Source organism: Brachionichthys hirsutus, chromosome 6, assembly GCF_040956055.1.
Source record: "Brachionichthys hirsutus isolate HB-005 chromosome 6, CSIRO-AGI_Bhir_v1, whole genome shotgun sequence".
NCBI classification, from domain to species: Eukaryota; Metazoa; Chordata; class Actinopteri; order Lophiiformes; family Brachionichthyidae; genus Brachionichthys; species Brachionichthys hirsutus.
In genome coordinates, this window is record NC_090902.1 from 12180260 (window position 1) to 12202820 (window position 22561).

The 22561-nt window shown below is 42.6% G+C and overlaps 1 protein-coding gene across 1 annotated transcript in view; it reads left to right on the plus strand.

Moving 5' to 3' along the window:
- Positions 1-22561, plus strand: part of tenm1 (teneurin transmembrane protein 1) — a 147672-nt gene that overhangs the window by 80411 nt on the left and 44700 nt on the right. Inside the window, exons 8-18 of the mRNA XM_068740281.1 lie at positions 2278-2379; positions 5925-6119; positions 7538-7738; positions 9444-9629; positions 9811-9840; positions 9942-10088; positions 12531-12765; positions 13868-13987; positions 14084-14345; positions 15324-15609; positions 21833-21976. Coding sequence (XP_068596382.1) covers positions 2278-2379; positions 5925-6119; positions 7538-7738; positions 9444-9629; positions 9811-9840; positions 9942-10088; positions 12531-12765; positions 13868-13987; positions 14084-14345; positions 15324-15609; positions 21833-21976 — 1908 coding nt within the window. The remainder of the gene's footprint in view (positions 1-2277; positions 2380-5924; positions 6120-7537; positions 7739-9443; positions 9630-9810; positions 9841-9941; positions 10089-12530; positions 12766-13867; positions 13988-14083; positions 14346-15323; positions 15610-21832; positions 21977-22561) is intronic.

The following is a 22561-nucleotide window of genomic DNA, read 5'->3' on the forward strand; positions in this document are numbered from 1 at the left end:
TGTCCAGTCTTCTATTTACAGACCATTGCCCGCACACACACACACACATGCATCGGCTCTCCCTGAGCATTGAGTTACATCTTAATATGGTGATCCTGCTGAGTGGGACAGAAACTGTATCATATGTACAAATCCTGATATATACTGTAATAGCTGGTGATGCGTGCTGCGACTCTCTGCAGCCATTAGTCAGTAATATTCAAAGGGATAATGTGCATGTTGCAAAAATGAATGAAAGGCGGAAATGACAGAAAAATGCTGATATCATCATAATTCACACTTATGTTGAACCATATCTTACCATTGTGTAACACAAATTAAGATGTGTTTCCTGCCCCAACCGGTTTTGGTATTTAGATGTGAGCTCCATTCCAGATCCGTCTTCTTTAATTCTCTTGTACCCAGAGTGATTCTTTCTGCAGGGCTATTAATTATGCATAATTACCATATACAGCTGTTGTCACACATGCTCTTAGATATTCGATTATCAAGGAAAAGGTTTCATGTGGATTTGTGGAACTTTAAAGAAAATAGGTGAACTAAAAAATGAAAAATAAAATAAAAAAACTAGGTAGCACCTCGAGACTTCTAGTTAGCTGAGCAGCCATTTACTTTTCTCATAAATTCATAAAGCCAAGGGTCATAAAGCATGGATGAAACCTTACAGGCCCATAAAGTACCACAGCAATGCGTATTTGACCAATCAGATTAGTTGGCTGGAAGCACCTCTTTTATAATAGCATTTAACTGTAATAACTTATGGCTCGAGTGGTTTCTCACAGGAAAGGGTTTAGTCAGTGGAAAGAATCGAATGGGTGTCTCAAGGATGCCCACACACTCACACACACACACACACACTGTAACAAATAAAGACACAGCTCGCCATAGATTACCTGTTAATTGCCTGGAGATTTTTATAGTTGAGAAATGGACCTGAGATATATGGAGCTTGTATCACCGTGACAACCCTGCACCTTACAGCCTTCTGAGACGCTCTAACAGATCACCTTCTCATCTGGATAAAAAGGAACACTGTGTCCTTGTAGATGAGTTCTTTTTCCATTGCATGTGTCAGGTGGCAGATACAATATTGGAATTTTTTTGTACATGAAGCTTTTTTTTAAGAGAGAGAGAGAGAGAGAAAAAGAGACATATATGGAAAAAGGTTTGTGAGCCCTCCTGACTGTGTGGGTGAACAGATGATTGCCACTCGTTCTCTCCATCAGAATGACGGTGACAGGTGATGGAGGTGAAAATGACTTTGGTTTCTGTACTGATGCGATGCTGTGGAGGATAACGCATAGCTGTCAGCTACTGGCAGGGCCTGTCTCATTAGCATGTGCCACACGTGCCTCAAGGCGGGTGTCACATAATAACTTTGTATGCTTGTGTTTGTAAATGTGTGTGTGGGTGTGTGTGTGGGTGGGTGAGAGATGGACAGCGCCATGCACTGAAGGGTTTGCCATCCATGCTCCCTGAGCAGAGCTAACCAGAGTTTGATACGATGGCTGCTCAGAGGAGCCGGGTGCGATGGAACAGGGTCAAATAGAGGATGTTGTCTTTTAAACCCCTTTTAATTACTGTATCAAGGTGGGAGAGGGTCTGCCTGGACACCAGCAGCAGCACAGTTCAGATCCCTATCTCTTTCCTGCCTGAGTGCATTTTTGCCATGCCATCTGTAACCAAAGAACGAGGTCTGACGTGGCGTCGAGGAGGACAAGGAAAGTTAAAGTGTGATAAAAACCCACACACCCTGCAGGGGGGGTATGATGAAACACAATATCCAGATGGAAAAACAAAGCTTGTCCAAATGTGTGACACTGATCTTTAGAGTATGGCGAGCATAGCTGTTCTGGCGATGCATCATCACCCATTCCCCAGAAACCGGTTGACTCGCAATGTCAGATTTTATGTTCAGGCCTGTTCCAAACTGCACCCTTGCAAACAGTTTGTTGATTAAGCCTTGATGTTTGTAAATTTGTGTGCAGCGTGTTTCCAACTTGTAATGTAGTGTAATGTGCTTAGTGCTGCTGAGTGTAAGTGAGTGCCTGGCTATTCCCCAGAGAGTGATAGCAGCAGGATCAGACTAATCTAATATAGCCCTTGAGTCTGGGGAGCCATCCATTGCTTATCAGATCTCGCATCCAATAATAGAGCGCTATGCCAGATTATGGAGTTGCAATAGAGTTGGAATATTCTCAAGTTTTGTTTTGTTTGTTTTTTTCCCCGGTGGCATTTATGTTGTCTGAATGTGTGCATGTTTTCTTGTCCGTGCAGACACAATGGACGGCTGCTCCACCGACTGTAATGGGAATGGAGAGTGTGTGGCCGGGCACTGCCACTGCTTCGCTGGATTCTTGGGTCCTGACTGTGCCAAAGGTGAGACATCTCATTCAGTTCAAAAAAAGCTAATGCTTCATCCTACTCCTTTTCGGACATGTTTTGTTTGTATTATTATTGTTGATTTGACTTTGTTATTGTTGGTTTGACTATTATCATTGTTTTCGGTTTGTTGTTTTCTATTTGTCTTTTAATTTGCATGTTCGAAATAAAGCATTCAAATCAAAAATCAAATCAAGATTATTGGTAGATTACTATGTTCATTTTATTTGAGCTACTAATGGTTAGGATGTCTCAGGACATTTTCTGACCTTCCTACTCTCTCTGTGACACGCATAGAGCACGTTCAATTCCTCTTTAATTTACTCTAGATTGAAGCGTTTATTAGGCCCTTTAATGATAATTCAAAACCATTTAAATATGGATCTTTCTTTCTTTTCATATTTGACTCATCAGGAATCAATAGGGGGAAAACAAACAAGCACAAACGTATTTTTGCCCTGTATGTATATATTTTTCAATACAATCCAAAATCCAATTTGAGGAATTTATCCCAATTTAAAAGACTGTTTCATCAAATATGACACGTACATATTCAACATGATTCATGATGAGGTATGAAAAATTATAATAGTCTTAATTATAAGATGCTTTGTTATATTCAATGACAATACAATCTCTTTTAAAAAAGAAAATCACGAGCTACTGCATGGGGGTGGACATTTGGCGCTTTCCTTTCTTTCTTTAACATTTTCTAGTAAAGCTGCTCAGGATGCACGGAGCAAGGAAGAATTTTGGGGTGGATCTGGATAAGGTGAAGGATTCGGGATTTCTTTTCATGCGATGAAAAAGTGGCATTTTTCAGGATTTTTATCAATTATGCATGAACTGCTTGACAGATTTTCATGAAACATGGTGGAAGAGTAGGGCACATGTCAAAGGAGGAAGATCCCATGCGTGTCAATTCGTAAGAAACGCCTGGAGGTCTTGTGGATATTCTACACCTCAAATTCTCGGTGGAAACTCATTAGATTTCTTCAGGGAAAATACTGTTACCGTACGCATTGTAAGGACAGAATTAGAGCTGTGCATGTAAAGACATAAAAATGGTGTCACAAGGTACAACCGGTTGTAGGTGAGTTCTGTTTTTAATTACTTTTTATAGTTTAATTTAACCCTTTCTGCATGTGTATTTTATTATTCTGGATTTTGAGGAAATCCTAAGGATTAAGTCTGACAGATGAGCATCTGATGAGGATGACATGAATAAGAGTCAGATAAAAAGTATATATTTTATTTCATTACTGCGCCTCTGGTCTGCTAACTACTTTAAATAATAGATGGACCTTTTCTTTCTCATGGAGACTCTGTGCCCATGCAATATAAACCCAAAGCTTGTTTTCCAAGTTTTATATTTTACACATGTACTAAAATGCTTCCTCGTTTTTCATGCACTCTTATCCTAATTTTCTACTCATTACAACGTAGCACGTCCCCTGTGTCACCCTGTCGTCTTGATGCCTTCAGTGTCTGCACAAATTCTATCAGTATATTAACAGAGGCGGTATATGCTATGCTATATGCGGTATATGCATCACTCCTACTGCTACTGTACTTTCGGCTTGTCCTGTGAGGGGTCGCCGACCTTCTCCACTTCACCCTGTCCTTTGCATTGTCCCCGACACCAGCCACTCTCATGTCCTCCCTCACTATGTCCATCTATCTTCTCCTGGGTCGACCTCTAGCCCTGTTCCCTGGCAGTTCCATCCTCAGCATCTACCGATATAGTCCCTGTCTCTCCTCTGGACATGTCCAAACCATCAAAGTCTGGTTAACTCCAAAACATCTAACCTTCACTGTCCCTCTTATTGTATATGCATATATGTATTATATAGTGTATGCAACACTCCAATTCACTCTATATGTTCTGTTTAGGGTTCACTTCAAAATAAGCTAAAGACGCGTTTGGCAAATCACAGCTGATTTATTACGCATTGTGGTAATTTGATCATTTAAGAGAGAACAGAAAATGCTTTTAATCAGCCTCTATTATCTCACATTGGCCTCGCTGCTGGCTGCTCTGTAAGGCATGGCTATCATTTTAATCAGCGTCTGACCTTAAAATAAACTGCAGTGTTCATGTTTGTCACATTGAAGACACCCGGAGCAATGCTGCAGCCCAGTCTTTGAAAAGTTTCCACACAAAGTTCTGAATGCTAATTTAGTTCTGTTCATGAGATTTGCTAACTAAAGGCTCAGGTGATAGTTTTGACAGAATTGTTTATTTGACTTTCTCAATGAGTAAAGATCATTTTCGGATCACACATTTTATTAACACTGAACAAAAATTAAATGCAGTCAGGTTGATGTGAATTCTTTGTTGTTGATTGTACATAACAAGCGTGTTGTTGTTTTTTCATCTGAAGAATGACATTTTTAGGCCAGAGCATCTCTGCGGCACCGCAGTGCATAATAATAGAGATGTTTGTGTAACACGTATTACTTTATAAGAAAACTGCTGCCGTTTTTATATTGCACTAGAGATTTTTATAATACAAAAACGTAATTTTGCATCACTAAGAAAAACATAGCGTCCATCATCAACATTTAACAGCAGCCTTTCCATATCATCCTCACAGCTCCACCGATGTTTTAAATTTCCTTGCAAAATTACCGTCGTCGTATCAGCCACATCGCGCATAAAAAGATTAAATCGTATCCCATCAGATGGTTTATTTACGCTCATCATTTATTCATCGACTCGTCTCATCTTTGCTCATTTCGGTGATGATATTTGAAAACTTTTGGCAGGAGTTGTAAACGTGTGAAGTGGGAATTTATTACTGTAGGGCACAGAGTGCTCGATGTAACAAAGGAGCAAGCAAACATGTAGCACTTGTGCATGCATGGATGTCTATGGAGCCTTTGCGGGAAATTATAACCAAAAAATAAAATCTCTGTTGATGCTGGATCATCTTCATGATCCGTTTGAAGTCTGGTTGAGCCGTGCCTCCTGTAGCTGCGATGAGCGAGGGCGGCGGGGTGTAACTGTCAGTGCGACACTCACTCTCTTTATTCCACCTGGCTGTCATTACATTAGCCACGCGGTTCTCCATCTCTGCATGGAGATTGCTCTGCTTTCCACACTCATTCTATAAACCTCTAATGCTCTCCTTTCTAATCTTTCATTTCCGCGATTGTTTTCACGGCCTGTTCAGAGCGGGCGAGGTGACGTTGTGGGGGATTTTCTACCATTTGTGGGTTGCCGTGGTAGCTGGGCTCAGGTGGTGCTTGAGTAAATTGAAACAGCGTAAGGGATAAGCTCAAGTGTGTGTGCGTGTATGTGTGTGTATATGTGCATATTGATGTGTGTGTGTGAGAGCGAGAGAGAGAAAGACACGGAGGCTGCTTGAGGATTTGCTGAATCTGCTCACTAGCTGAGATAAGAGAGCGTAGCCCCTCTCACAGTAGGTTACTGCGGTCTCTCAGCTAATATACTGCAGCATTGTGTGTGTGTGTGTGTGTGTGTGTGTGTGTGTGTTATACTGACTATGAGGATGTTATCTGTGTTTGTCCTGTTGCAGATTCGTGCCCCGTCCTTTGCAGCGGTAACGGCATGTATGAGAAGGGGAGGTGTGTGTGCCTGGCAGGCTGGAAGGGGGCAGAGTGTAATGTGGAGGAAGGTCAGTGCATCGACCCCACCTGCTCCAACCACGGCTCCTGCATTCAGGGGATCTGCATTTGCAGCCCAGCTTACAAGGGGGTGAACTGCGAACAAGGTAAGATGTTTTGCAGACAAAACCGCACTTTAATGTCACATCTGCTCAATTAAATACGGCTGCACGTCTAGACATCTGGGTGAGAGGCTTAAGGATTGCATCCAATTAAAAGTATTTATTTTTTATGTAGAAAACTGATCGAGTCATTTGCAGTGCAAATCCATAGTGGGCAGATTAACTCAGCTCTATGAGGTCAAGAAGTCAAGTTGATTTTAACTCACACACTACAAATATTGAAAAGTGCCACCAACATCTTTGTAATCTTTAAATCTGTCCACAGTGGACACAAATCAGTAACTTAATTAGGTTCACATAGTAATTCACATAGAAAAATTACCCTTCTTTATTTAAGCCCACCATTAGTTCCACATCTTTTATTAACTATAACTTCACAAACAAAAACAGTTGTTCAGCATTATGTTTCCATCTGTCAGATAATTTAATAAATTCAGGTTGCACAACTCATCACTCATTTTGTGTCAGCCTGACCTCATCTTCACATCCTGCTGGTTGAACTTCAGACAGGTTAGTCCCCCACCTGCAGGGAAAATGACTTGTTTTTAAAAGCACGACAATTCACTCGTGAAAGATTTCTGGAACATCTTCTAATGTGGAAAAAAAATACACTCAATCAATCAATCAGAAGCTCAGAAGCCTGATTTATCCTGAAAATAACTGGAAAACATCTAAAACTCTGCATGCATGGAGTTTAATTATTCAGTATATACTGTTCATCATGAGACATATCGCTAAAAGTGAACGAGTGATAATTGGCTGAGTGTTCAAATTAGTGAATGATCAGCGACGTGGGTGTCTCAGGTTACTGAGGCGTCTACTGATAACAGTGTGGGAGTACAGCTGGGGGCTTTTGCCATATCCTCCACTTGCAGCCTTGTAATTATCCAGTATATTGTCAAAAGAAACAAGAGTGTTGTGATATTTAGAACAAGAATCTTGCGACACTTGATCACAACCTCACATCACAGATGTCTCCAACATCTGGCCTGCTGTTACCTCCAGTTTCCCAGCCTGTGGAGACCAACGCGTTCGACCTTGAGCGGCCGAGCCGAGTTGAGCCGAACTCTGCTGAGCTTTTGGCTTGACGCTCCGAGCTGTAATTACACACACTAACCCAGTGTAACGCAGACCACCATGGCACGCGCACACACACACACACACACACACACACAAACCGAGCCATTTCACCCCTTATCAAAGCCTCCGTTCTAAGTGCCCTATGAAGTGTAATGGTGTGGAACAGATACAGGGATTGTAGCTAGGGTGGTTAACTCCTGGATGGGATGCAAAGAACACTGCTTTCATACTCGCTGAACAGATGATTAGAATGTGGCAGGCACACCCGCCCTCACCTCTGACACAGCCTTGCCTTTCATCTCTCTCTCTCTCTCTCTCTGCAGTGGACTGTGCGGACCCTCAGTGCGGCGGCCACGGCGTGTGTGTGCGTGGGGAGTGCGTGTGCTCAGCAGGCTGGGCGGGAGTGAGCTGTGGCGACCCGCTGCCAGCCTGTCAGGAGCAGTGTTCAGGTCATGGGACCTATCTACCCGAGTCAGACGCCTGCGCCTGCCAGCCCAACTGGACGGGACCAGACTGCTACACTGGTGAGACCTGAGGATTATTGTTCAGCTGGAGGAAAAACTACGGAAATGTGCAAGTGCACATCACTAGTTCGCCAGTGATCTTGTTGCACGCTCGGTCTTGCCAGATGCTTCTTTCCGAGGATTTGCCAGACACAAGAGAGAAATATGGAATGGAGCCTCCCTGTGAAAGATGTCGCTGCTTGTGCACGTGTGTTTCTGCACTGTCCTCATTCTGCTTGTAAATGACTTTTCATGACTCCTCAACAACAGGAAATAGCAACCCCCCCCCCCCCCCTCCCCACACACACACACACACACACACATGGATGTGTATTTTTACTGTAACACAAAGTGAGTAGTCTGCTGCATGCACATAGTCCCTTTAGCTAAATAAAGGTGGAAAACAAAATGCGTTTATTCTCACTTTGGTGTGAAGTGGCTTTTAAAGCATTTAAATACCCACTGATATTTGTTTTATGCCCTTTTACCTTTTCACCACACATGTAAGTCAGTGTGTGCTTCATACGTTCATAGAGTTTCTACACCTACAAACCGCTAGAACCTTCTTTTACACATGACCTGCACCCTGCAGAGAGTTAGCCACCATGATAAGAACATTAAAGCATGTGCTGAGGCATCTACATAACGCACTGTGTGCTGTAGTCTAACACTGTGCAGTGACAAAAGCGTCCTTGTAAATTGCTATTATAGTAATGACTCTCCTCTGTTTCCACCACACTAGCCTGGTGCCGTGTTTGACAGGATCCGTTCTACCATGCACACCAATAATTTGCAGGGAATCGGCATTAGCTCTTGCTCTCAGGTGCATGCATGCCTTAATATAGTGATTTAGCCCGTGATAATGATAGACCATGGCTGAATATCTGAGATATGAGTGGCTTCTCTCTGCCTACTGGGCTTAATCAAAGAGACCCAGCGATTCTGGGCCCGGGCTTTGTTGAAGCAGAGCGAAGCTATTGTAATTCTAATAGAGAGCTGAACATTCTCCAACTTTAAGCCACGCTTTCCTTCCTCTTCATGCTATGTATATTTAAATTGAAATAACTTTTTTTTAACCGCAGCTGGATAAGTAGTCTTTGTGTGCCTCCAGCACTTTGCTCTCTTTACTGATGGATGAAGCTTTGCTTTAGCAGAGGGAAGGAGGGGGTGGGAGGGGAGAGTGGGAGATGGTGAGGACAAAAAAATAGAGGGAGAATTTTATAGGGCTGTTGTAAGGGAAAGGGAGAGAGGGGATGCTGACAGGGATGAAGATGGAGAGATGGAGAGAAAGAAAGGGTATTAACATATACCCACCAAATCTGATCAAAATGTCAGGAAAGAATAATTGAGCTGAACTGGAGTCCCTGTAGTTTAAATATGTGGCACAAATACCAATAATTTAGCTGTTATTACGAGTCCATTCACTCTTTTACTCCTTCAGGGAACTCGGCTATTCGAGCTGGGAAGATTGTGTGTTGTGAGAAAGTAGACTTTTTTTTTTGTCTCTGAGGTTATCCTCTATCGCTCCTGGTTTTATTCCTCTCACCTAAATCCAACGGATCACCCCAAACTTCTTTTTTTTTTCCACCTTCTCTTTTCCTCCCTCCCTGTCCCTTGTGTCTCTTTTACCTTTTATATTCCTCCAACGCTCAATTTCTCCGTTTGCACCCCCTTTCCTTCTCGCGCCTATTTTCTCACGCGTATCCTCTCCAACCCGTTTTGGCAGAGCTGTGCCCGGTGCCGTGCGGCAGCCATGGCGTCTGCTCTGAGGGCCAGTGTCAGTGCGAGGAGGGTTGGATCGGCGCTGCGTGTGACCAGAGAGCGTGCCATCCTCGCTGCGAAGAACACGGCCAGTGCCACGACGGGAGCTGCATCTGCCAGCCTGGCTGGGAGGGAGAGCACTGCAACATTGGTGAGCTGTGCGCGAGTGCATGTGGGAGTGTTTAATTATCCCCCCGTGATGCTTTGATTAGTGAGATTTGCAGGATTAAAACAAAAAAAAAAAGGTGTTGCTATGATCATTTCCACTGGGATCATCTAGTTTTACAGTTGCTTTCCTTTCCCCAATTCTCTCACTTGTTTCCTCCTCTCAGTTACTCACGATTTGGACGTGGTTGTGAAAGGTAATTCATCTCTGTTTGGGATTTAAATTGGGCACGGTACCCCACCAACATTCTCACAAATGGGAACAATGTGTGCGTTTGTGTGTTTCCTACCTTTACAGATGGCTGCCCGGGGTTGTGCAGCGGGCATGGGCGCTGTACCCTGGAGCAGAGCGGCTGGCGCTGTGTCTGCCAAACTGGATGGAGTGGGCCTGGATGCAGCGTTGTCATGGAAACTGACTGCAGTGATGGAGCAGACAACGATGGAGGTGACATTTCTAACATCATCTATCATTTTCTATATCTCCTTTTCTCCCTCTTGGTTCTTTCATTTCTGTCTTTCTGGCAGAATGTCCATTACCTTGTCCTCTTCTCCCTGCTATTGAGAAGTCCTCCTCGTTGCTCCTCCCATTCACCCCCCGGTGCCGTCCTGGTCCTGCTGTGACTACATAATGTTGTGTGTGTTTGTGTGTCTTGTCACATCCATGTGTCTTTTTTTTTTTACCACATCCAAATGTCTAATATGCTTACTGCCTGTTTCTGCAAAAGTCACTCAGAGAAATGTCCTAAAGTCAAGCCACGCTAGAACAGACTCGTCTTCTTTATTGGTGATGGGTGAAAGGTGAGTGTGTTACTCAATCATGTGGCTGGGATGTTCTATCCTCGAGAGAAATGACCAGAAAAACCATTCAGCAGTCTCTTAACTCTGCTCATTACTATAATTTCTTCAACATTTCAGTCCCATCTAGAGATTTTCTTTAATAGATAGAAAGGTTTAGGAATATAGAGCAATATGAAATTGCTCTGAACTGTGTCATTCACTTTGAGCTCCATCAAATATCCATTATGGACATCCCCGTTAAGCCGCCGCTATAATCCATCACTGTATGGTTGCTTGGCTTTTTTGTGGAGTAAAAGCTTTTTCACTTTTGTTTTTTTATATCTTTGTTTTTTTCCATGCTTGTTCCACATTTTGTCATGAATGACATTTGAATCTGTGCTCGCAGCAGCCAGGAAACCTCAAACACACACATTTTGTCATTCTTTTTTCTAGGCAATGCAGAGCACTGGGTAAGTCAGGGTTGATGGTTGCAAAAGAAAATAGATTACAAGTCTTTACCCTAGATGAAGCTACACAGACCAAAAAAAAATGTGGTGTAGACTATGAAAAAAAGTGGGTGAATAAAAAAAGATGGGTCATGGTCCATGAGCTTAAAAACAGCAAAAAAGCCTTTCTCCCTTTCCCTCTTTCTATCGGGGCTGTTCAAAAGAGACTGGTGACAATCAATGGGAAAACAGTTACGTAATATTGTGGCTCCAGCAAGACTGAAAGATGTAATATCATCACGGGATGCCAAAGCTTGGATTTGGTGCCTGCAAATCCAAAACAAAGGGCAGATTTTGTCACAAAGTTATTTGGCATAAAATAGTTTGCACATCTATTTTAAAACTAGCGCACACAAGAAAATAATTCCTACACAATGACTAACGTGCAAAATAATATTTATATCAAAGTTTGGTTCTAGACCTTCATCAAGGGAATCAGAATCAGCAACACGTTGCAATCAATATTTTGCAAGTGCCATGTGAATATTGACGAAGTAAATGTATCAAATGCATTAAACCATCCATCTTCTAATTATCCCAGGGAAAGATTCACAAACAGAGCTTTATGGAATCCATTTACACTTCTCTTTTTCTCCCTACCCCTACACCGCTCTGCACGACTTTCCATAATTTTTGACCGTGCAATTCAGTCATCTGCTTTAATCGACAGATATGCTTATAGGCTCTCGCCGCATTCTGTCGCAAGAATCTCTTTGTCTCTAAAGACTGAGACTGAGATGGAAAGATGCCATCACAAGTAATCAGAGAATGAAAGCAGCTTCCTTTATTAGAGGAATTTATTTACTGTTCCTTCTCTTGACAAAACAGTATTTCTTCACAGCGCAGTCACAATTGTAATGCACATGATTAAAATCAACATTTCTTCTATTCTTCTTTGCTTTTAATAGCCTAGCACACCCCTGCAAAATACGTTGCAAACATGCGCTTTCTTTTAATGGCAATGATAATAGAGATTAAATGAATAAATGTGCTTGCAAGCTGTGAGTCCTATGGATGCAGCGCCAGGCTACCTTTGTGGGAGTAGGTCAAAATAAAATATGGCTGGCCTTTAGCTTCCTGCTCTGCGGTCAGATGCATTTAAATGTCAGCACTGTTTCCTGCCTTTTGCAGGCTTGAAGAAGGAAACACAAATGCCAGCCTGGCTCCCATTACCTGCCGCTTTGCTTTGTAGCTTGTAGTTTACAGAGGATTCCAATGGATCGGGTTCAAATAATGCCTGTGATTAATTTCTGATTTATAGGAGCAGATGCTGTAATTGTAAGCTAATGCCCTCTAATGAACCACATTTGATTGATACTCCTGATGATGATGATGCTGATGATGATGCATGTGTAGGTGATTGCTAGGCATTAGGTTGCTCCAGTGGCGTTTCTCACTGGCTGGCAGTGCTGAGCATCATTTCTCTTCAGCTCTTTCAGAGGGTCTTTGTCACGTCTTCAACACCTTGACCTTTTAGGATTTACGTTTCTTCAATGCGGCTCGGACACTTGAATTTGATGAAGTCTTTATTAACGATGTGGATTAATTGTGTTAATTGTGAGTGTTAAAGCTTTGATCTCTCTTGACCCTCTTTGCCCTCTCAGATGGCCTGATGGACTGCGTGGACCCCGACTGCTGTGAACAGCTGAGCTGTGGTTCCGACCCCCTCTGCCACGGCTCAGCCGACCCCCTGGCCCTCTTGCAGCAGAACCCACTGCCCCCCATCACACCCCCCATGCCCACCAGCACATACACTCACAGCTTCTTCCGCCGCATACGCTTCCTGCTTGGCAAAGGGGCCACACACGCGCTCCCTGGAGATATTCCCTTTGATACGAGGTATGTGGTGGTTGTTGTCGTTTTTTTGCTTACCTCCATTGTATTTGCTTTCCTGTCTGCGCCCTTGAGTGATGTGTGGTTTAATGAAAGGCACGAGCTGTAAATGATTAATTAAGACATGTATTAATGCATTATATCCTCTATTAACCATTATTTGATCAATCACAGTGTGTGTTTGCATATGAATTAAGCTTCCCATGTGTTCACATGGCTGTGCACACATCTCAGTGATGTGTGGGTCTCTGGAGTCAAACGTCAGCGCATCGTCCTTTGGTATCGGTGTCAGACTGCAGACTGTTTGTTTGCTGGATATTAATGCTCGATGTATCATTCAATTACACCAGTCGGGAAAGTGTCACCATTCATTTATCAGTAACCTCTTAGCGCCATCAATACAGGAAATACATTGTAATGTTTTCCACAAAGCGTTGGGAATATAAGAAATGATGCCTCTAAAATAAAAATGAAAAATTGGCTAAATCCCCCCTTCCCCCCTTCTCTTTTACAGGCTGAATAAACAAATAAATTAATTATGTGGCCCTTTGTTTCGAGGGGTAATCGATGGAAGCTTTCAGGACAGGAGTAACAAACAGGGCAAAGCAGCCATGCAGGGAAAATCTCACCTTCATCTATGTCTCTCCTGCAGTAACGGATTATGTGTATTTTACTGCTTTCCAACCAAAAAATCAGGATGAATTTTTCAAAACAGTTGAGCCGTGACTAGTTTAAGGCATATTTAAAGAACACACACCGTTTTTGATGCAGGTACCTCTGTCGCTGCAATGTAAACATGGAGGTTTTTTTTCTTTAATGTGACAGAGTGTTGAAAGGTTTTACTGGAGGTGAAAATATATTTACGGCTCTTGTATTCCGGCAATCTCTGAAAGAGCTCTCCACGCCAAAGGAGGGAATTGTGCCTGGCAGAATAAATGCGGTTGCTTTGTCTTCATGCGCAAGGTCGTTTGGCTCGAGCGTCATATTATGCCTCTCTCTTCAAACAAAGATTATATTCTCTGTCATTGTAAATCTGTCATCTCTGCCTTTCTTCTTCTTCCTCTCCTGCGTGTTCCCTCTGTGCCTTTCTTTCTTTCTGTTTTTCCAGCCGAGTGGCCGTGATTCGAGGTAGCGTGGCATTACAGGATGGCTCTCCTCTTGTTGGAGTCAACATTTCCTTCCCCCAGCATCCAGAGTATGGTTACACTGTCAGCAGGCAAGATGGAAGGTAGGGAAATTCACAACCAGAATATACAAAGCATGGTATTAGTTTGGTTCTGCCCATGCCCCATTCTTGTTTTTTCTGTTATTTAATTTTCTTTAGCTTTGACCTGGTGACCTTGGGTGCGATGTCTATGACCCTGATGTTCCAGCGGCCACCCTTCCTGCCACAGACACGCACTATCTGGACGCCAAACAACAACTTCCTTGTGATGGATCAGGTGACCATGTCCAGGGAAGAAGCTCAACCTCCCAAGTGCGACATCAGGAATGTTCTGAGTCCCTACCCTCTGGTGCTGCCCTACCCGCTCCCCAGATACACCGCAGCATGTGCAGAGAAGGGGCCAGCAGTGCCTGAGTTACAGGTAAGGAGCTCCTCTGCTTATATCCAGAGGGTCTAGGTGAAATGCTGTTTTACATGTGCAGAGGACAATGAGCAGCAGTGAAGCTGCACAACAAACAAACATGGTCTCTCGGGATTTGTAAATTTAGCTCAGTTCATATTTGCTTGTGCAAATAAGGAATGAGCAAAATGCAAATTCATTTTCTATCCATATGCTCTCCACCAACAAAAGCAAATGAGGTGGCTAAAAGTCAGATCTGGAGGTCAAGTGTTATGCCCTCTAATGTGAGTCTCAGTATCTTAAACTCTCAGCTCCAACTGCAATTAGTCATAGACCGGAAGTGCTTTAGATGAATGCATGCAATATTACTGGTACATCAATTCATTATATTTTACTTATAAATGTAACAACAAACATCTGCATTTTGAAAGAAAGATCATTTCAAACCAGTCAATTATTTCCGGATCGAAAGAAGATCAGAACAAAGGAGGTGCTGCAAACTGCAAGAGACAGTCTTTTTAAACAAATTGTCCATCAATGAAAAAGCATCCAAGTACGGACAAGTCCTGATGTGTCTTCTCTTTACGCGATTGGACATAGATATGGATCATGATCTGGATTGTCAAGCATCACAATAGTGTCGTGCAGTTCCCTGTTGAGAAATCATTGGAATAAACATTCAAGGCTGGAATACTGATAGAAATGTGAGAAAACTATTATCTGGTTGTTAAGGATCGGTGAGTTCAGCGTAGGTTTGCTGCGTCTGTGTATTTCTGCTTCATGATGATGGCTGTATGATGGCGAAGACTTATTGCATCCCACTCTGTGAGCTATTTCCTCCCTCAGCTGCCACCAGTAGTTATTACAGGAGCTCATTGTACAAATATAAAGTAATAAAGCACCTTTCCTTTTTGATTCATTCTCTTGATCTAATTTGTCATTAATCCTCTTTTAATCATCTGTATTTCTCACACTACACTCTCCATCTTGCTTTCGCAGGCGGTTCAGGAGGAAATTTCTATCCCAGGGGCCTTCGTGAAGTTGAACTATTTAAGCACCCGTGCTGCAGGCTACCTCTCCCTGCTGCGCATCCTCCTCACCCCTCCCTCCCAGCTGTCTCCCATCTCCCCACTGGGCGGGCTCTCCAAGGTGCACGTCCGTTCATCGGTGGAGGGGAGGTTGTACCAGCGTTGGTATCCTGCCGGGCCTGGTCTGGTCCACCGCCTGGTCTGGAACAAGACTGATGTGTATGGCCAGCAGGTGTGGGGCCTCACACATGCAACTGGTAGGTGGAATTAGAAACACAATAGGCCTGATATATGGTTGCTATCAAAGATTTGGACATCCATTTACTTGAATGAAAAGCAGTTCAAACCTTTAAGTGATATTTGACATTAATAGAAATCAGCTGTACGAACACATGTAATTTTTCTTTTTTCTTTTTTTTACATCAACATTGATGGATTCATTTCAGGAACTTAAATACTATTTAACAAAAAAAAATTACAAAAATCCAAGGATCAAATTCAATTTAGAATAATTCCTCTTTTTGCTGGCTCTGGAACAACATTTAATTGTGTCTGTCCTGCCCTTCCATCAGGCTGTATGGACACCCATCCTTTTTATGCTCATAGCCCGCTAACAAGCGAGCTACAGTTGAAAACATTGCAGAGGTCATTAGCTTTAAAGATGTCGCCAGGCAGATTTGTTATCTTAGAATTGAGTATAATGTTTAAAATAAACCCAGACATGTTTTTGTGCTGTATTCACTCTTGGTAAATTACTAACCTAGTCATGTTTAATTGTTAGTATTGCTAATGCTATTCCCTCCCTGCTTCCCGTCTTTAAGCTAAACTCGTCATCCCCATGCTCGAGCTAGTAGCTACATAGTTAATGAAACAGATATGTTTACTAGACTTGCTTCGCAAACTATTTAACAATTCAAGAACACAGGGCTTAGATTTCCACTGGAAAATTGATTTGTACAGTTTAATCTCGACCACTTAATTATTCTGTCACAAAATTCCAGAAGCGATGACAGTGAAATGGCCTTCCTTAAGTGAAGAGACAAAGAAGGCTACCCCCACCTGAACCTTTGTAAAACCATTTTTTTGTAGAATGTTTTCAATCCAACAATTCCGGGACTCGCATCTCAGGTGCTTCAGGGTCTATTAAAGGTTTGCACAGAAGCCTGATTGGGAGCCATTGTGCAAATGATTGACCATTCAGCAGGTAATTGCCCAGCTGTTAATGGACAAACTCCTGCTGCAAAATGAGAGATTTCAAGATTGGCTGATAATCAAGATAAAGTACCTCATCTTGGTGTCTTTATTAGAGGTTTGCAAACTACAGATTTGTCTGACTTCAAGGAAGCACTCCCTGCAGTTAAAATATCATTAAGCACTCATAACATGTAATAAATGCGGCGGGAAGTGGATTGCATGAAGTGAGCAGCAAGCCATTTGGTTCTCTCCTAAGACCTTCATCGCTGACGGTAGTGAAGACGAGCGCTGTACTGAGATCATGGACACGGGCCGGTGCGGGCTCAACGTAGATAGTTGATCTGGACAAAAGTGGTTCTGTGGAGAAACGTCCGTGTGCGTGGAAAAACGCGAGTCTGTCAGGACAGCTTTTCTGAGTGCAGCCCATCAACAGCAAATGAAATACGTATACATCAGATCTACGAGCGTTGTTGCACCCAAAACTTAAACCTTGTAATTTTCTATTGGCCTTTTAAGAAGTTCTGTTTTTATGTGGCGCTGTGAGGAAGAGAGGCGTCAATGCATACCGAGTAGAGTGTACGATCTGCAGAGATTTGACCTCTCCACCCAGAGGTTTCTCTCCTCCTCTCCTTTTCCTGTCTGTTAGACCTGCGTTCCCCTCGTCTTCATCTCTCTCCCGCTCCTTCAGCTTTCCTCAACACCAGTGATCCTGCTTTTTATTGGACCTGCTCTGCTGACCCACCTCCGTCCCTCCCCCCCTTACCCCCTTCCTCTGCCCTCACCGCGTTTCCTGCATTGCTGTCCTCTGTGAACTCTGTTTTTCTTTCCTTGGCTGCTTGTTATTTCCTCCGCTGTCTCTTGTCTCTCGTCTTATGTCTCTCTTCTCTTCCCCTGCCCACCCTCCTTCTCTCCTCTCTATCCCTATTCTCCCCTGATCTATGCCTCTCGTTTGTTCCTGAATTGTGCTGGAATATATTTTTGATTAAATATTTATATTCATGTTCACAATAAAACTGACAGAGATTCTACTTTTTTTTTTATTACACTTCAGGCGGATATTTATGTGAATATAACACCAGCGCAGGGTAAACAGTTTGATCCACATGATTGATAATGCATGATTATTCAACATGCTATTAATGATGCATGTTTCAGGTACTGTAGATATGTGGTGCGTTCTGTCATCACCATCAGCTCCTGTCATAATGTTTACTGTGCAGAGAAGGCCTGCAGAGGGTCTATTTGCTGCTCTGTGAGCTCAGGAGAACACTGAGGGCTCTGATTTCCTGCATCCAGCATCAAGACTGGCTCACAGTTGAGACAGCACTGACAGGAGAATGCCAAACACACTTTTGGTGGTTTTGCGGCCAGACTTCATTGATGTGACGATGTCACACTGGGGCATGAATGAAGAATACATTACCATAACTTATATGTGACAATAATAAATAATCATCTTTCATCCCTTGTAAACTTGAGGCCCGCCACGTCATGAATCCTGTAGATGTTCTATTTATTGCTGCGTGGGATGTGTGTCGCTATAAAACTGAACCCCAACAACGTCGTGCCGCACAATGCTGCTCGACACAGCTACATAACTACATTTATTGCAGCTGGAAGAAAAAAATATTCAACATCCATGGTATACGAGGATGACTGGAAAAATCTGGAAAATAAACCCGCTCCTTTTAACTGACAAATGGCTGCCATTCGACCCTCAGACCGATGCTAACGTGATGTCTGTCCAAAGAGCAGCATCGCAGCATTGCTGAGGAATCTTAGCCCATTCCTCATGGGTCACCAGTTCAGTAAAATATTTCCATGGCCGATGTGCTGAAAGTCGCCTTTTTCAAATCTCAGCAGATTTTCAATGTGATTTGTGTCAGAAATGAAATGATCCAGGCCTTCTGAAACCCAGCCTTCCTGGGATCGGGGTCCTTTTCGAACATTCCAGCGACGTTCAACCTTCAGCTTCCTCACAGATAGTTAGACACTGGATTAGACTAGATGGAGGCCAGCTCACCCTACATGCTGCAGGTCTCCAGTGCCTGAGGAAGCATCACTGCGTTACCACCATGTTTCAGTGAGTAGGATGCCCTTTTCAGCAGACGCGTTATTCTTCCTCCTCCGGACATATTGCCGATCCATAGGCTCCAAAAGTTGCAGTTTGGTTTTTTCACTCCACAGTACATCATCCTAAAACTTCAGGGTCTTATCTACATGCTTTTGAGGTACTGGAGCCAACTCATCTTGTGCTGTTGGGGTCAGCAGTGGTGAACGTCTTGGAGTTCAGACAGAGAGCCCTTATGTAAATTTAGGTCTGAACAGAAATAACTGGGAATTTTCTGGTAAGTAAGTCTGTGCAGGTTGGAACAGGGCTTTAACAAAATCTAATTTGCAAGTGTGTTGTTCTTATGAGGGATGCTATTCAGGGGTTGAATTATTATGAGACTGGAGTAGTCAATAAAAGTTTGTGTTGAATGTGAAAAAAGTATTTAATGCTGTTTCATTGAGTCAGTAAAATGCCATTTATTAGATATAGAAATTGCCAATAGCAGAAAAGTACTGAACAATATTTGGCCAATATGTTTGCTTATAAATGTACACATGAAAATGTATCAAGGTGACACCTCATCTAGACTTATCAAAAAATGACTGTTACCATGGTTACCTGTTGATTTGGATGGAAGTGTAGAATGGAGATTGGATGACAGTTCAGAGACAGCTTCCAGCCTGGAAAGTCGCCTCGACGTGGCAAAGAAAGGCCTTCAGTGTAATCTGCTGTCAGAGATGAGCGGTCACAATCATTCATCCTTTATCCATCCTGAAACTGCTGGAAAATATTTGCGGTTAAAAAAAAATATAAAAAAAACACAAAATAAAAGTCAAAAACAACAACCAAAGCTTTTTTTTTTTATTCCAGGGAAGTTGTGAGTGTGTGTCGCCAAATAAAGACACTGAAATGATATGGAATGAAACAGCACCGAGCTGTCAACCTGCAGGTTAAAAGACACCGAGATGACAGCGTGCCTCTGATTGGCATAGGCGCTCGCGCTGCCTGCCTCTACTCCCACTGACAGAGTCACCAGAACGCTAAAGCAGCACAGCCCTGAGGTTCTGTTATAAGAAAATACGAAAACACGAGATTTAGAGGCAATAGATCCACCAGGAAACATAAAACCGGTGTAAATTCTGCATAAATGTTCCTGTGGGTAGATAACACGCAGCCTCGCTGTCACCACTGAGCTATGCAGGGTGTTTTTTTTGTTTTACAGAGCCTATTCTTTGGTTAGTTTTCAGTGAAAATGAAGAAATATGCTATTTTCTGCACCACTAATTTCTACTTTAGCAGCCTATTTGAATTTCTAGCTTTGGTGAAGGCCTGTAAATATGTTTGCTTTTCAAATTAACTTGTTTTTAATCTTCAACCAAAACAGAATAATTCCCGCACAATGACTTGAACAAAAAATGTTAAATTCATCTTTACCAGAGGTGATTTAATAACATAACAGATGCACACACACACACACACACACACACACGAGTAGGCCAAACGTGTGTGTGTGTGTGCACAGAGAGTGGAAAAAAGGAAAAGGAGAGCGTGCTCTGTTTGCTGGGGTGAACACATTGCCTGAGGCTTCAGCAGAAGGAAATGAAAGCTTTCACCTGTGAGATATCGAGTGTGCATTTATGTGTTATGGCTTGCTGTTGTTTGCAAGGGTGTGTGTCTACTTCTGCCGATGCGTATGTGTGTCGTTTCATGTAATATAGCCACTGTGATATTTGGTTGTGAAGCCGTTTCCGAAACACTGTCACATTTCCTCTGAGATTGCTGTTCCCGTTTTGTCCTGGAAAACCCTTGTTCTCTCAAATAAAGGCTGTTTTATTGTCGGGTCTCTATTTTTTGTAAAGTATTTATGGCAGCTTTTAATGCAGTTTCTTAAGGATGAATTGGTTTCCAGGCCATGACAGAGGTTCTTTAAGGGGAGAGGTGGCAGTGCAATGGGACTTTAGGGGTGAGAAATTACATAATGCAGTTTTATTTTGCAATTGAAATACTTTTCTGTCAGTCAAAAAAAATGGAAAATAAGAACTTTGAAGTTAACTTGAGAGATCCTAAATCACTCATTGGGGTAGACATTGCTCTGTGTGCCTGTTCAGAGTTCACACTAAATCCACCATCTTCTCTGAGTGTACGCTGACTTTGTTTCGAGCCCCCCTTGAGTGTTCATTAATTCACAGGCCTCATGATTTGCAGTAAATCAAAAGAGATCAGTGCCAACAGCGATTGGCAATGACAGCTATCTTACACGGCATTTGTGTCAAGCTGACTGTCCTGTACAGTATTCATCAATTTTGCCTGGACTTAGAATGTTAACTCCGTGTTATTGATATCCTGCTATACAGATCATTAGAGGGTGTTTTCCATCTCATATGCTATCATAAAAATAAGAAATGGTCCTGAATGTTTAAAAATGAACTAAAACAACCTCTTACTTTTTTCACATTTAATGGAAGCTTTTTAAGCTTTTAAAGCAAACATGTTTGCATTTTTAATTATATATATTTTAACATGCTGCATCTGAAAAAAACCTGTTACTACTTATTTTAGCCTATTTATTGTCTCAGTTATCTCCTAACACTCCTATATATATTTTGTGTGTAAAAAAATATATGGTGGAATTAAAAAGACTGAAATGTTTTTAACTTGTACTTGAATGCAATACTTGATTATGTGCTCATGTATATTTTCCACTCCTGGAATCGGATGACGGCTTTAATGCACGCATTTCACTCTGCATGGAAGCGCCCAGCAGCTTCACCACATGTTGCCTCGAGTGGTAAATTACCGTAGAAACATATATTTTATCCTGCCGGGGCGAGAAAAGGTTGTTGATATAGTTGAGGGTTGCTGTGCGAAGCTGTTTACTGTATCATTACGACTAAGAGGCCATGCAGTTAATTCTAGGGCTCCTTCATGAAGACGGGCTCCACCTGATTAGGCCTCCACTTCCCACTGATCTCGCTCAGCCACGCGGTCTGTGATGAGGCCTCACTGCTGGACTTTCATGTGCTTCGCCACTCGATGGTGTGTGGTTGCTGAGGTAGACGGCGAATGACTGTGCTGGTGTGTAAAGTCTGGCTCTCAGGGTTCCACACCCGGCGCCGCCACTTCTCTGTTACATACTAGAGTATGGTGTGAGACGCAGCAGCACATGGTTGTTATTGCGTGACGACTTCACTTCATCTCATGTGTGAATGTGTTGTTGTTGTTGTTTTCCTTAGTTTCCATTGGCTATGAGTACGAGTCATGTCCTGGCATTATCCAATGGGAGAGGAGGACGGCTCTGATGCAGGGGTTCGAGCTGGTCCCTTCAGATCTGGGAGGGTGGTCTCTAGACAAACACCACGCCCTCAACATACGCAGTGGTAAGGACTATTTCCTGTGTTTTTTTGTTTACACACACACACGGGATAGGTGCCTCTTGTTCTTATTTCATTGTATTTTTTTACATTTTAAAACATAAATGCTTCCATTTGATGCCCCGCACCAGGTTATGCCTTGTGGCAGGTTATAACAAGCTAATTTGCATTTGTGGCGTCTGAGCAGATATTGAACGTCAACACAAACAAACACAGAATAAGGGTGAACAATTATTCAAAATGCCACTTCAGAAAGCGTTAAGACAATGTAACGTGATGCTTCAATGCTCAGCCTCCCCGAACAATTGAAGAGAATGCAAGGTTATACATAAAAGAACACACAACACGCGCACACACACAGGGCTGAGGATGCTTGCGTACAATAGAGTCAGTGAGTACAGAGATGAGCAGCTTTCAAAGAATCCTGCAGCTTTCTTTTATTTTTCTCGGCTCAAATCAATCAATTATAAATATATAATGAGCCAACTGTTACAACATAGAATCATTTCAGCGTGTTTTATTTTCCATTCACAAGAGAGATCTGCAACCTTCAGCACATATTCCCATCATCTTCCTTCAAGCAAATATTCA